General features: G+C 38.1%; 1 protein-coding gene across 50 annotated transcripts in view; it reads right to left on the reverse strand.

The window, feature by feature from the left end:
- Positions 1-15,508, reverse strand: part of srcin1a (SRC kinase signaling inhibitor 1a) — a 244,222-nt gene that overhangs the window by 101,478 nt on the left and 127,236 nt on the right. For all 50 annotated transcript variants that reach the window (XM_073944799.1, XM_073944771.1, XM_073944797.1 and 47 more), the window contains one exon: positions 5,895-5,921. In XM_073944799.1, the coding sequence (XP_073800900.1) occupies positions 5,895-5,921 (27 nt within the window). The remainder of the gene's footprint in view (positions 1-5,894; positions 5,922-15,508) is intronic.

Below are 15,508 nucleotides of genomic sequence, written 5' to 3' on the forward strand. Positions count from 1 at the left end.
TAGTCCCAAACCAGTGTTGATACCTTCTTGAACACAAATCTTATATAATATCTGGATTTTTCATGATGATAACATGAAGTTACTGCCTGACACTGAAAATAAGTGTGTGCCTGTTGACTGGAGGAGTGTAATGCGAGTAAGTGCGTGCTGGAGTGAATATGAATGAACTGAATCAGGAGGATCCGATGACTGAGTCTCAGTCTAATGACACTGTTTATCACAGCCTTGAGGCCATTTCCCCTGTCCTTGTACAATTACACACACCTTCCTACATCAAATATACATGTAGCAGCCGTTTTATCCCGGTTAGAATACAAATCCCTCATAATATAGCGCAGGCTCAACAACAAGGGATTTAATACATGTCAGTTTCTGAACCAGCATCAGCTATTTACCTACTGTCTTGTGCCATGGGTTTTTACCATGCTGTGACAGCTTAAAAGAAGAACTGGCTTTTAAAACATCTATAGAGACCCATGTGTTTAGTTCTATTAAGTTGACTTCAGATGAAAGATTTGAGAGCTTTATGGGCAGGTATGAACTATATTGGAAGCAAGTAAACGAGAGATAGATTGAGAGAGATAGAGAAAGAACAGGGCAATGAGATTTAGAATATAAAAGCCAGTGAAGCAGATCTTCAGCATCAGACCCACAGATCAATGACCTTAGCACACTGCACAAGCGAAGCACACTTACAGTAAGCAACATTAGAGACTTCTAGTGTTTTCAATGATTTACTACAGAGTAATGCCATTTTAAAGGGTCATGAAGCCTTTAAATAATTTCTTTTTAATTTTAAAGATGAAAATAAAGATTATACATTGATAAAAACAGTAACATCAATCAAACATTTTATTAGGAAGTGAAAGTGTTTTTCTAACCTATTTTATTTTTTTAGTGTGAAAAGCAAAACTAAAGCAATGTCACTTGATAAGAAGTCACTGCATACTTTTTTCATAGTGTTGATTGTCAGCTAGGACCGAAGCGTAAGAGGATGCTGAGCATTTCTCCATATTTATTCATGAGAAAGAGCTAGTTCATATTAATCGCCAAGCATAACTATGAATGAGATATAATTACATTAATAGGCATGAGATTGTTAATACATACTGTAAAGTGTCACTAAAATATACAGTGCATCAGGAAAGTGTTTATAGCGCTTCACTTTCTCCACAAGTTTTTATTTTACAGCCTTATTCCAAGATGAATTAAATTAATTTTTTTCCTCAAAATTATACACACAATATCCCATAATTAGAATGTGAAAAAATATTTTTTTGAAATTTTTACAAATTCATTAAAAATAAAAAACCTGAAAAATCACATGTACACAAGTATTCACAGGCTTTGCGGTGAAGCTCTAAATTGAGCTCAGGTACATTCTGTTTCAACTGATCATTTTTGAGATGTTTCAGCAGCTTAGTTGGAGTTCACCTGTGTTAAATTCAGTTGATTGGACTTTGGATAAAGTCTCAGGGTTAACAGTGCATGTCAAGGCACAAACCAAGCATGAAGACAAAGGAATTGTCTGCAGACCTCTGAGAGAGGATTGTCTCGAGGCACAAGGCTGGGGAAGGATAGAGAAAAATTTCTGCTGCTCTGAAAGTTCCAATGAGCACAGAGGCCTCCATCATCTATAAGTGGAAGACGTTTGGAACCACCAAGGCTCTTCCTAGAGCTGGCCAGCCATTGAAGCTGAGTGATCGGAGGAGAAGGGCCTTGGTCAGGGAGGTGATTATTAACCCGATGGTCACTCTGTCTAAGCTCCAGTGTTCTTCTGTGGAGAGAGGAGAACTTTACAGAAGAACAACCATCTGTGCAGCAATCCACCAATCAGGCCTGTATGGTAGAGTGGCCAGACGAAGCCACTCCGCACCTGGAATTTGCCAAAAGGCATCTGAAAGACTCTCAGACCATAAGAAACTAAATTCTCTGGTCTGATGAGACTAAAATTTAACTCTCTGGAGCGCTAGGCATTATGTTTGGAGAAAACCAGGCACTGCTCATCACCAGGCTAATACCATCCCTATAGTGAAGCATGGTGGTGGCAGCATCATGCTGTGGGGATGTTGTTCAGCAGCTGGAACTGAAAGACTAGTAAGGATAGAGGGAAAGATGAATGCAGCAATGTACAGAGACATCCTGAGTGAAAAAAATTAAAGCTGTAAACTCTCTCTATCACTCTCTGTGACCCCTTTAACTTGTACTCTATGTGGCCCTTTTGACCTGCTGGTGTGTTCCTGAGGTAACATTTTATCTCCTCTCTTGGCTGTTGCAACAATAACGTTATTTGTGGATCTAGACACGCTACTGGAGATCTGCAGAGCAAGTTTTCTTCACCGCGTCATCGTCTACAATGGATCAGCTGATCACTGCAGCCGTTTTGCAATCAGTGACTGTCAGTGTTTTATGAACAGCAAATAATTCATAAATTCATTCATTCATTCATTCATTTTCTTTTCGGCTTAGTCTTTTTATTAATCTGGGGTTGCCACAATGGAATGAACCACCAACTTATCCAGCACGTTTCATGCAGCGAAAACGTTTCCTTACAGCTGCAAACTATCTCTGAGAAACATCCACACACCCATTTACACTCATACACTACGGACAATTCACCTGTACCGCATGTCTTTGGACTGTGGGGGAAACCGGAGCACCCGGAGGAATCCACGCATACGCAGGGAGAACATGTAAACTCCACACAGAAACGCCAACTGACCCAGCCGATACTTAAACAGTGACCTTCTTGCTGTGAGGTGACAGCACTACCTACTGCGCCACTGCGTCACCCCTAATTTATAAATATATATATATATATAAATTATAAATTAATACAATTATTATTTTGTTGCTAAGTAAAACTAAACTGTTTATAGAAAGCCTCGTCAACTGTATTAAACCGAATCTTTGGCATGATAATCGTAACCGAATTGTGAGACTAATAATAGTTAGTATAGTTTCACACCCCTAACAAGACAAATGTTTGTAAAGAAACTTTTATAAGGAACATAATTTACTGTAAACAACTTAAAATATTCTATTATTTTGTGTTGTACAAATAGGACTCTGCTCACACTGTGCGATTTTAGCCACGATTTGATTATCTGAGACAAATCAGAGAAATTCAAAAAACAAAACTGTAGTTCTCAGTTAAAATATTCATCAACAGCAGTGGCCCTTAAAGGGTCACGAAACACCAAAACACATTTTTTGAGCTGTTGACAGTCGTATATGTGTCCCACACTGCTAAAAACACTATTAGGACACCTATATTTCGCTAAAAAGTGTAAATTGGTTGTTTTTGCGTTATTTTAAGCAAATTCGTACTTCCTGTTTGAAACGAATTTTTGAAGCTGTGTCACGGTCATGACATAATAGTGTGTATTCCAGCGTGCAGACTGGGCGTCTGTGCCTGAGTGAGTCTTATTACGTCTTACAGTTTGTTGCATTAATGCATGAGTAAGGCTTGGGTCAAACCAATCAGCGCGCTCTATTGTGCAACTTCATTAATATTCATTACTATCACCGTGTTTTCAGGACAGAGACGCCACGTTGTGTTGGCAAAACAAGCGTGAAGTGTTGCTTTTATAGTTTGCTGCAGTTAAGTTTCGTTTTCATTTTCTCTCTGTGAGAGCTCAGACTCACGTGTGGATAAACAGTGTACGCGACGCGCGACAACAATAACTTACGTGTCTAAGGAGGATTATTGTTTACCTGAGAGCTGTTCTCATCTGCAAACGCTGGGATCTGGAATCGTTTGTAGTATTATCTTCATAAAGATGCGGCTCTAGTTGCTGGTGATTGTCCTGTCTCTACAGATTTGGTAAGTGAGCGACCAGTGCTCTTTGTTTATTCAGTTTGTTCGTATCTAACAAACTATTGCACAGAGTGTAAACACGTTAGCACCACAACCAAACTTTAACCTCGTGTAGGGTTTTTACCGCATTTAGTGACCGGAATAACACGCGCGGCTTTCTGACACTACCTGTCGTGTGCATCTAAGTTTCTGGGAAATGCAGTGGGTTTTTTTCTCTCATTCGCCGTGCGGTATAAAACATTGCATGAAAAATACACGCTTAGAGCAGTTCCTCGAATCAAATATCTCGTGTGTCGCGAGGGGCATGAATGAATTCCCTGAATGAAAGAGCCAAACTGCAGTTAAAGTCCACCATTTAATAATTTGGCTAATAATTCGACTACAGATGTCCATGTAGGTTAAACACCATCACATTCTCCTGTATGTATGTGTGTGTGTGTGTGTGTGTATTTTGACTCTAAAACTCGCGCGTGCCCAAATCGACACTCCCACACCCTCCCACTTTAGTTCCTCCGACACTCCCCCCTAAACAGAGCTGGACACGCCCACTTTTCTGACTTTTTCCAAAGAAGAGGTGTGAAAACACCCTGCTGAAACGAGGGGGTTTCATGGCCCTTTAATGATGATCAAATGTTCCCTCTTATAAAGTTCTGGCCGTGTCAGAAGATTTAAACACATTTCTGCAGCACGACTACAGCTATGACGAGTGTCAATCCAAGAACCAGTAGGAGCACTGGATCCGATGATGCAATCAGCAGGATGAAAGGAGAGAAAAGTCATTCTTGTCAAGCTAAGTACTTTTCAAAACGATAACGATTGTAGCTTAAATACTTTCACTTATAAGTAGCTTGTACTGTAGCTTTTTAGGCTACAACTTCAGAGTAGCTTCCCAGCTTCGTGCATACTATAAATTGAGTATACTTTGAAAGGTGATGAGTTCAACCCTGCACATTTATAAAGTGAAGCCTATCTTGGGCTTAAGGATGATCAAGTGAGCCAAGGGTTTTTTGTCAGATTTATCTTACTTCTGCCAAGAATTCTGTGACTATAGTACAGCTAAAAAAGCTCAGACAGAAAGAACTGATGTGCAATACTGCAGAATCGTTCTTTCCATTTCTGTTCTCAATAAGGGAATAGCTTTAAAAACACAGCAGGTTGTTAAATTAATATGGAATAGGCATACAAATACAGAACCATCAATTAAAGTATAATCAGATTTAGCCATTAGCCAAGTTTAGCCAATGCTGCAACAAAGACTCATTGGAAATTCGTCGTTAAACATACATTTGACTGCAGTTTCCCTGTTAAATGAACACTGAGGGGCAGTATAACATCAATAACTTTTGTTCCTTTTCACTTTAATGATATTAACACAAAACACAAATGTCTATGACTTGTATCCAATACATTTTCTGCATCTATGAATCTCCATATGGACAACTTTTCTGGTGTGGTCAGTTTGCTCGGTAGCTCACATAGTATAGTACTGTACTTGTGACACAGAGCACTCGAGTTTGAATCTGGTGAAGCACGGTTCCACAAAACACTCATTTACTTTCCTCTGGCTTATTCCCTGATTTATCAGTGGTCGCCACAGCGGAATGACAGTTCTACAAAACACATAAACCAATGTAAAATCAAGGCGAAACTATCTAGCAGTGCACTTTTCTCTTACACTTAATATATACGCTTTTGAATATATTATTGGTTGGTTTTAGAGAAGGGATTGTGTCAGTGGTTCACTAGGTTGTCTGACAGCCCTGCATTCTCACGGAGGTGTGTCTGAAAAATTACAAAAAATGTACCCTATAAGTGTAAATATCGCCCTCTAGTGGATAAGTTACCTGAATTGTGCAGCAAAACATACATGGAGCAACATATTGTAAGTTTTCAAAAATGTAGACTGAAGCACGTATTACCCATGAGAATGGGCTGGAACCTTTTGCAGTTTCACTGTGGACTGACAACAGATATCAAAACACGGCATGCACATTTATCCTAAGAAGGCAAACACAAATCAAAAGAACAGTTTTTGAGACAGAAACACACACAGAGAAGTAATCAAAGCACTGACCTTAAAGCTCCAGTAGTTTGGCTGTTGCTAAGGAAAGAAAGAGAAAAGAGAAAGTGTTAGACATTTATCTCTGTGTGTGGTGGCAGACAGTCACATCTCCAACCATGTCACATCTTTTAAGATAAAAGAATCTGAAGGAAGATATGAGCTGAGAGAAGGACAGTGAGTATTTTTGTACACCAACATTTCAGACTCACATTCAATAACAAGCAACATATAACTCAAATAGACTGCAGAATTTAAGTAATGTTGACAGTATATACACCTTAAGGAAGGCAAATTATTAACACATGTCTTTCTCACCAAGAAGGTTCATACAGATTCCAAAGACAGATACTGATTAGATCAGGGTCTGGTTTATACGTGTTTGGAATTTGGGGGGTTTACGATGTGGTCACAGGATTTAATTGGTCAGTTTGTATGTCTCAGTATTTGGGCTTTAATCATATGGTCAAGAAAGATACAAAATAATTGGTGAACTTAACTCTGTCTTTTCCTGCTCTGTGGTTTTCCTGCTCTGCTCTTCTCTTGCTTGCTAACAGCTATCTTCGGGGCCTACTCTTTGTCTCTCTCTCCCTACCCCAGTCTTTCCCTCTTCTTAGGTAACATTACAACTTTTTAAACTTTTTTAAAATTTTATTTTACATGTAAGTTGGGTACAGTTAATATCATGTTTTTATCATTCATGTAAATCTTTTTATAGTTATTATTATTTTTATAGTTATATTATCTATACCGCATGTCTTTTGAATGTGTATGAAAACCCACTCGAACACGAGAAGAACATGCAAACTCCCACACAGAAATGCCAACTGGCCCAGTCAGGAATCAAAGCAGCGACCTTCTAGCTGTGAACCACTAATCACTGATCCACCATGCTGCCTCAATGTTAAAACAGTAAAATGAAATAGTAAAATGATAATAGAAATATGACACTGTGGTATTATAGTATTCTCATTTTTGATCAATTTAAAGAATTCTTTCTAAATCTAAACAGATTCAAAACTTCTTAGTGAAAGCTTACATGTCACATTTTCATATCACATCTGCTGCTTCAGATGCAGCTCTACCGGGCTTTAAAGCACATGGTGACACAATGACACATAATTCCTTCAGTCTGCTCATCATATGGAGCTGTTCTGAATGGTCTGGCCCTCTAAATGAGTCTGCATGAAGGTATTTCAAGGTTTTCACTCGCCCGTCCATCAGCTGCCCAGGCTGACTGACTAACTGACAAGATTGCAGCAAATGAGAAAAAAAATTAATTAAAAAGATTCCCTCTGTGTCTGAGCTTGGCCTGCTGCCCAGACCCATCAATCATCCCAAAATTGGTCATCTGTCTGCAGAGCTCTCACCTACATCTCCCATATTTTCCTGATTTTCACTTTCACAGAAATTTAAAAACATCATTATAGGATAAATCCATATTCTGACATGATTGTCTTTTTTTCTTGATCGCTAGATTTGTTTCTGTTTTAATTTAATTAGTGGTAGTAATTTTATTCACTGTCATTCCCACTCAAATGCCTTGAGGTTTGATGGAAATGACAGTGACAGATACTATTTAAAACATTGATTCTCATGTGATGTACGTATAGTACTGAACATAATTAATTCAATACATTAGAACAAGTGTGAAATGTGACTTGAGAGAGTTGCAAAAATGATATTATATTGTTGAACATTTCACAGTGAAATGGCTAGTGAGTGGTGCTAAAAGTGCTTTATTTTCTCAGGAACATAAATGAATGGGAATGACTGTGGCAATATTTCAGCAAAGTGATTTTTTCTTAACAGGAATAATGTACAGTATAAAATATAAAGTCATGGTGCAGTGAAACAAGAATTAATATTGTGTGTTATGATTCCCATGAGCTTGACTGCATCCATACATTTCTGCAATGGCTCAAATAACTTATTAATAAAGTCATCCGATATGGCAAAGAAAGTGTTCTTGCAGGACTCCTGTTCAAGAATTTTGGATTTATCTTCAATGCTATCTCCTTCATCTTACCGCAGACATGCTGAATAATGTTCACCCCAAACCATGATTCTTTCCTTCACCAAACTTGACAAATATCTATGAGAATCTTAGGTTTATGCTGGTTCTTATAGGTCTTCTGCAGTATTTGTGATGATTGGGGTGCAGTTCAACACATGATTCATCAGAAAAATCTACCCTGTGCCACTTTTCCGAATGATCAACTAGAAGTCAAGTTAATATTTGTTGGTCTTACATCTGGGATTGGTACCAATACTTTTGACAGGTAGTGTATTATTACACAAATAATACAGTATATTAAAAGCTGATAACAGTTTTGAGCAGGAAACCGTGCAAAAGTGTGTCTTCATTAATTGATATTCTGCCCTGTAATCATAATTTGTGTGGAGATGATTAAACGTTATGGCCGTTTTATTGCTCTGGCATTTATTTCAGCTGGAGTTCTGCAAAAATGTTGGTAAAGGTGTGGTTTTCCTTTGAGCATGAGTAGTTATAAAGGCTATGAGGCAAAAAATGTCCCATATATTCTCTGAATGAAACTCTGAATGATCGATCAAGACTTTTGAATATTTTATGATCAAGTCTAGACTGCAGTCAGCTGATTAAAAGTGTGTGTGTGAGTGTGTTTGTGAACATTTAGACAGGAAAACATAAAATGGGAAAAGCGTGCTGCAAATAAAACATCAGCTAAATATTTCATTCTACTCAAGGCTAAAAATGTTGTTTTACAAACTCCCTGGAAGCAGGATGTTGATATGAATAGTGTATAATAGCACACTGCTCATATGGCAGCAGCTTGGCGTTACATTTCTAGTAAAACAATATTCTGAGTAGCAGTTGGTCCTGGTACTGAGCAGCACTGCCCCAGGGATGAGCACTATGAAAAATATATGCACTATTGCATTCTTCTTCTCATAGATTGACAAACACTCACAATACACAAACTGAGCTTTAAGATATCAAGAAACACACATTGCATCAGAGCCACTTTGGGAAAAAAAAAAAAAAACCTCACATTGATTGTTTTTACTTCAGTATGATTTTGTGCTTTTGCCTGTCACAATAATCAATAATCAAAAATCGACTTATCCTGCAATACTTGGAGATGACCCTAATATTTTTTTGGTGTTGCAATATATATTTACAAATTCACTGAGCAGTCCCCATCAATATACTGGGGCATTAGGACCCACACAGACTGCACCCTGCAGGTATCACCAACAACACTTCCAACAACAACCTAGCTTTTTAAATATATTTTATCTCCTTATCATGTTTCCAATAGGCCTGTCACAAAAATTATTATACAGACTTATCGTGCAATACTTGGAGAAGACCTCAATCATTTTTGCCATTGCAATATCTATTTACAAATTCGCTTCACAGTAAGAAGGTCGCTGGTTTGAGCCTCGGCTGAATCAGTTGGCATTTCTGTGTGGAATTTGCATGTTCTCCCTGAGTTCTTGTTGGTTTACTCTAGGTGCTCCGGTTTCCCCCACAAGTCCAAAGACATGCACTATATTGGGTAGGCTAAATTGTCCGTAGTGTATGTGCGTGAATGAGTGTGTGAATAAGTGTGTATGGGTGTTTTCCAGTGATGGGTTGTAGCTGGAAGGGCATCCGCTGCATTAAACATATGCTGAATAAGTTGGCGGTTCATTCCACTATGGCGACCCTGGATTAATAAAGGGACTAAGCCTAAAAGAATATGATTCAGTGAATGAATAAGAGGACATTTACCTTTTGACATTATAGAATCTAAATAACCTTAAGATAAGAATTATTTTGTTATAATTCTTTCATTATTATTATGCTGTTATATAATCATTATACAATCAGTGGCATAAGATAAACTCAAAAAGACAATTTTATCGCTAATTGCAACAATTTCTGTGACAATATATCGCAAAGCAATATTTCCTTCTCGTGACAGACCTATTTGCGCTACTTCTTATGTTTATGGCTGATCTCTGAGTAATGACCAATCGAAGATGATCATGTGTTTAAGAAGCAGGTTAACCTAGTACAAAATAGAAACTCAATATCTGAGCTATAGAGGGTGATTCCATTTACTGTGATTCCAAGTACTGTAGTTGAAGGCTCAGTTTTCTCCTGTTATTAACATGCAGTTTCTTTTTTTGGTTTACAAGAGATCAGTGGTCAAAACTAATCTAGAGGGGTGTCTGAAGAGCTACGAGGGATCCGGGGGTGAGAAGGGTGCAAGACTTATTTGAGGACTGGGAGGGAGAAGTGCGATTTCCGGGAGATTATCACTCATTTGCGGGCATTATGAGTCCCGCAAATGCATATAGACTCCCGGAGCTTCCGGGAGTGTTGGGATGTCTGAATGTCACGTTAAACAACTATAGTGAGACGCGATCCAGTGGTACAGCCTTCAAAAACTCTCAGACGTGCACCGCTCTCTGCCTGGAGCTCAGAGGAGCGCATGACAGCGAGTGACTGTGTGTGTGTGTGTGTGTGTGTGTGGCTGTGTGTGTGTGTGGTCACGTGATGTGCATTTTCAGAGGGCTGTTCAGTATTTTTTCACATTGTCATTATGGGGTATTGTGTGTTGAATTTTGAGGAAAAAAAAGAATTTAATCCAGTTTTAAATAAGCCTGTAACATGAAATAATATGGAAAAAGTTAAGCAGAATGAATACTTTCCGAATGCACTGTATCAGTCACTCAGCCTATGTTCTTTTAATAATGTTAAATATCTATTAATTAGTTCATAACCTTTACTATTTCGTTAGGAGTACAGTGGCTGATATTTAAGTAAATGGCTAGTATTTTAATGTCTGTTGTGTCGCATCGCGTTTGGTGCAGACAGCCAAATTGCTTGTTGCCGGAATCTTGTTGCGTCATGTTACACTGTGAAAAATTATATGACATGCCAGAAGTCATGACTACAAATGTTTTATGGTACTTTAACTTATTTAAATAAATAACAGGTCTCAACTACATTTTTAAGTTCTACAAAGTTTAACGAAATATTTTTAGTCGTATTGTTTAATATAAGTTGAGATTGCAAAAAAAAAAAGGCAAATATTTCTTTATATTGTATGACATGATGTTAGGGTCTCTCCTAAATAAAATGCCTCACATAGTTTTTACTATAATACTGTGCTACTGCTAATGTTTCACAGATGATGTCCCAGAAACCAACCAGTCATTAAAGGTCTTGTGTTTATTCTGTCATAGAGTAGCTTGAACTGGTTTCTGCTTTAATGATTGATTCTGCAGGCAGCTCTGACTGAAATGAGTAGGATAGAGGAGCAGGACTTCACCTGCGGGGACTGATTCTGGGTTACCTGATGTCAGGTAGCAGTGAGCGACAGATGGACACACTGCATGGCTAACAGAAGGAGCTCTGGTACTGAACTTCAGCCTAAAGCCAAGCCTTGTGTGCAGTTGATGGTCAATCCAGAGGGATAAACTGTACTTTGGAACAGCTTGAGATTTAAGGATGTAATATTAAATGTCCCCCAGCAGCATTTTCAAAATGAAGCACTCTTATATTATGTGAGACATGATTGGCACAAACAACAAGTGCACAATATAGTAAACTGTATATAAAACTCTATTATTCGGCACACATTTACTGAAACAGCAAACATAAAAAAGTGCATTAGATAGTTTTGCCTTCAGGATTTATTAGCTAAAATAAAAAGCTTTCAGCATGGATGCAGCACAAAATCAAAAATATAATATACAAATATTGATTAAATTTATTATAATTTCTTAAAACCAACCCTATACTCTATATACCCTATACCAGGGGTGTCCAGACTGGGTCCTGGAGGGGCGGTGTCCTGCTTATTTTAGTTCCAATTCCAATTAAACACACCTAAAACAGCTAATCAAGCTCTTTCTAGGTATAATAAAAACTTATACTGCTTGTTTGAGGAAGTTGGAGCAAAACTATGCAAGACACCGGCCCTCCAGGGCCGAGTTTGGACACACCTGCCCTATACCCTATATATACCCTGTATATATATATACACATTTCCACAAATTTGTCTGAAAAGTAGAGTTAGAAAAATACACACATAGTCCTACATGCCTATTTCAATTTGATCTCCAGCCAAACCAGAGAGAAGTTGAAAAATTCACAGCAATGAAAAGTCTCCTAAATCATTTCGACATGACGGCTCTAAATTTCTCTCTTTGACACAGCATTTGATAAATAACGGAAATAACACAACTACCAATGCCATCATATCGGATAATAATCGAGGGCTTATGGATTTATGTGGTGCAGGGCCAGTGTGCTGTGGCTTGGTGATGTTATTTTCCCCTAACAAGCAAGATTCCATGGAGCAGGACAAGCCCGGCGTCCTCAGTTGCTTAGAAACAACAGTAAATGGGGGATAATTGGCTGTCTAAGCAGCGGCTGCTTTCGCCAGCGGAAAATCAACAGCATGTTTAAGGGTTAACAGACGACACAGGTGCAGCTGAAAAGAAATATTCAAAATCTTGAAAAATGCAAAACTGCCTCACTGAATCACCTAGGCCATTTATGGAAACTAAAACCCTGTTTACAACATTAGCTTCATATAGAAACTCTTTATAAGTGTCGTTAGATTTGGAAGTAGTTAAAAGATCAATCAATACGATCAGATGTGTTTTTGACTGGAAGATCAAGCTTAAAATGTTTTAGACTCTGCATTTACACCAGTATTTAGTGTTGATCTGAAATCATTCATTCGTTTTCCTTTGGCTTAGTAACTTATTTATCAGGGGTCGCTACAGCATAATGAACCGCCAACTAGTGCAGCATGTGTATTACAAAGTGGATCCCCTTCCAGCTGCAACCCAGTTCTGGGAATCACCCTTACACACATTCACTCACACTACGGCCAATTTAGTTTAGTCAATTCACATATAGTCCTTGTCTGTGGGGAAAACTGGAGCGCCCAGAGGAAACCTATGCAACCATGGGGAGAATGTACAAACTCCACTCAGAAATGCCAACTGGCCAAGGTTAGGGCAATTCTAAGGGCACGTTTTGGGGCCCCCAGACTATTAGGGGGCCCAATAAACCTTAAACCCCCTGCTAATCACTTTTGTCCACGACAACCTACCAACACCCCCCATCCCCCAACAACGCGTATCATTTTCGTCTGCGACACTCAACCACTACACACCAACCCTGACATAACAAGACAACACCCTTACACTCATTAAAATACACTATGGCCAATTTAGCTTAGTTAATTCACATATAGCGCATGTCTTTGGACTGTGGGGGAAACTGGAGCACCCAGAAGAAACCCACGCGAACATGGGAAGAACATGCAAACTCCGAACAGAAATGCCAACTGGCCCAGCTTGGACTCTAACCAGTGACCTTCTTGCTGTGAGGTGACAGTGCTAACCACTGAGTCACTGTGCCACCTCCACTTGCAATCAGATTGATTAAAATACATCTTTTAACCAGGTGTCAACAGGGTCAAAAATGGTACAGTAGTCCATCAGCCTTAGCAGTCACAACATTCTCAATGCAATATTTTCTCATACGCATTTGTACACAGCACCTTATAACTTGTATATTTATCACAAATTTATACATACAATTCAACATCCAGAGCTTTTTGTCCAATTGCATCTCTGTTTAATGTTTGTTGTCTTTTTTGATATTTATTTTCGTGTTGTCACTTGTCTCTTTATGTACACTGAAAGCTTCTGTAGCCAAAAACAAATTCCTTATGAGTGTGAGCAAACTTAGCAATAAATCGATTCTGATTCCGATCTGTCTTAGCATATTGTTTGTGGTGAGATTTAAATTTAGAAATCTGACAAAAATAAACAGACTTAAAGGGAAAGTTCACCCAAAAAAATACTCACTATTTACTCACTCTCATGTGAATACAAACCTTTATGAATGTCTTTCTCATGTTGAACACAAAAGAAGATATTTTCCAGAAAGTTGGAAACTGGTAACCATTGACTTCCATATAATAGTTAAAACAAATACTTTGAACGTAAACAAGAAGGAAATTCATTAATGTTTAAAACAAGTAACAGTTGGGCTTTTTGCGAGAACAATTGCTTTAACAAAGAGAAAACTGAAGTCATTGCATCTAGGAACAGAGGTGAGTTTCTCAAGGTGGATGCGTACTTTGGCTCTAAGGGTCAAACAACAAAAAATAAGCTCAAGAATCTTGGTGTTATTCTGGAGTCAGATATGAGTTTCAGTAGTCATGTCAAAGCAGTAAGTAAATCAGCATACTATCATCTCAAAAACATTGCAAAAATCAGATGCTTTGTTTCGTTTTTTTTTTTTTTTTAGTTAAGACTTAGAGAAACTTGTTCATGCTTTTATCAGCAGCAGGGTGGATTACTGTAACGGACTCCTCACTGGCCTTCCCAAAAAGATAGACAGTTGCAGCTCATCCAGAAAGCTGCAGCCAGGATTCTGACCAGAACCAGAAAATCAGAGCACATCACACCTGTCCTTAGGTCTTTACACTGGCTCCCAGTTACATTCAAAATAGATTTAAAGTATTTTTACTTGTCTATAAATCACTAAATGGCATATAGAACCTCAATACATTACAGACATGCTCACTGAATACAAGCCTAACAGATCATTCAGATCTTTAGGATTATATAAACATGAAATCTCAAAGGTTCAGCCAAAGTAGGGTGAATCCACATTCAGTTACTGTGCCCCAGCTGCTGGAATCAGCTTTCAGAAATAATCAGATGTGCCCCAACATTAGACACGTTCAAATCAAGACTTAAAACACATCTTTTTAGCTGTGCCTTTACTGAATGAGCACTGTGTCACGTCCGACAGATTGCACTATTATATCTTTCCTTTTTTCCATTCTTTCTAAAACCTGTTTAACACATTTTAATCTGTTTGTATTTATTGTTTCATTTGTATTATGTGTTTTTATGTTCTTATACTTGTCTCTTTTATTCCTGTTTATGTAAAGCACTTTGAATTGCCACTGAAATATGCTAAATAAATAAACTTGCTTTGCATAATACCATACATCAAGTCACAAAACCTCTAAATACGAACACTCAGAGGAAACACATCTAGAGCAATTTACTATTAGAGTAGATGTAAATAGCCTGACATGTTGAGAGTGACAGTTTAGTTAATTAGCACACTAAAGCCAACAATAAGACATTACTGTTTATATAACTAATGGTTGCAGGTGTCCAGCTTTCTCCGAAATTTCTTGTGTTCAACAGAAGAAAGTCATAAATGTTGAAAACAAGTAAGTGGATTAACTATAATACTGTACATTCAAGAAGTCATAAAACCTTTAAATATGAACAGTCACAGAAAACACACTCTTTACTTTTAGAGTAGATGTAAACAACTTGACATGTAGAGACTGACAGTTCAATTAGTTAGCACACAAGTAAGTTAACAATAAGAAATTATTATTAACATAACCCCACAGTCTCAAACGTACCTTCACAAAAGCAGCTATAATCACTTTCCACTCAAATGGCTAATTCATGCCAAACGATAAAAAGAACATGTGCAACAAACCAACCTAATCCTAACCTAATCCAGCATTTCAAATGCTTCAAAAGTGCATTGGAGCATGTCCCCTTTAAATCCACCCTCCTGCATGCATCAGAAA

The sequence above is a fragment of the Danio rerio genome, chromosome 3 (genome assembly GCF_049306965.1).
Source record: "Danio rerio strain Tuebingen ecotype United States chromosome 3, GRCz12tu, whole genome shotgun sequence".
NCBI classification, from domain to species: Eukaryota; Metazoa; Chordata; class Actinopteri; order Cypriniformes; family Danionidae; genus Danio; species Danio rerio.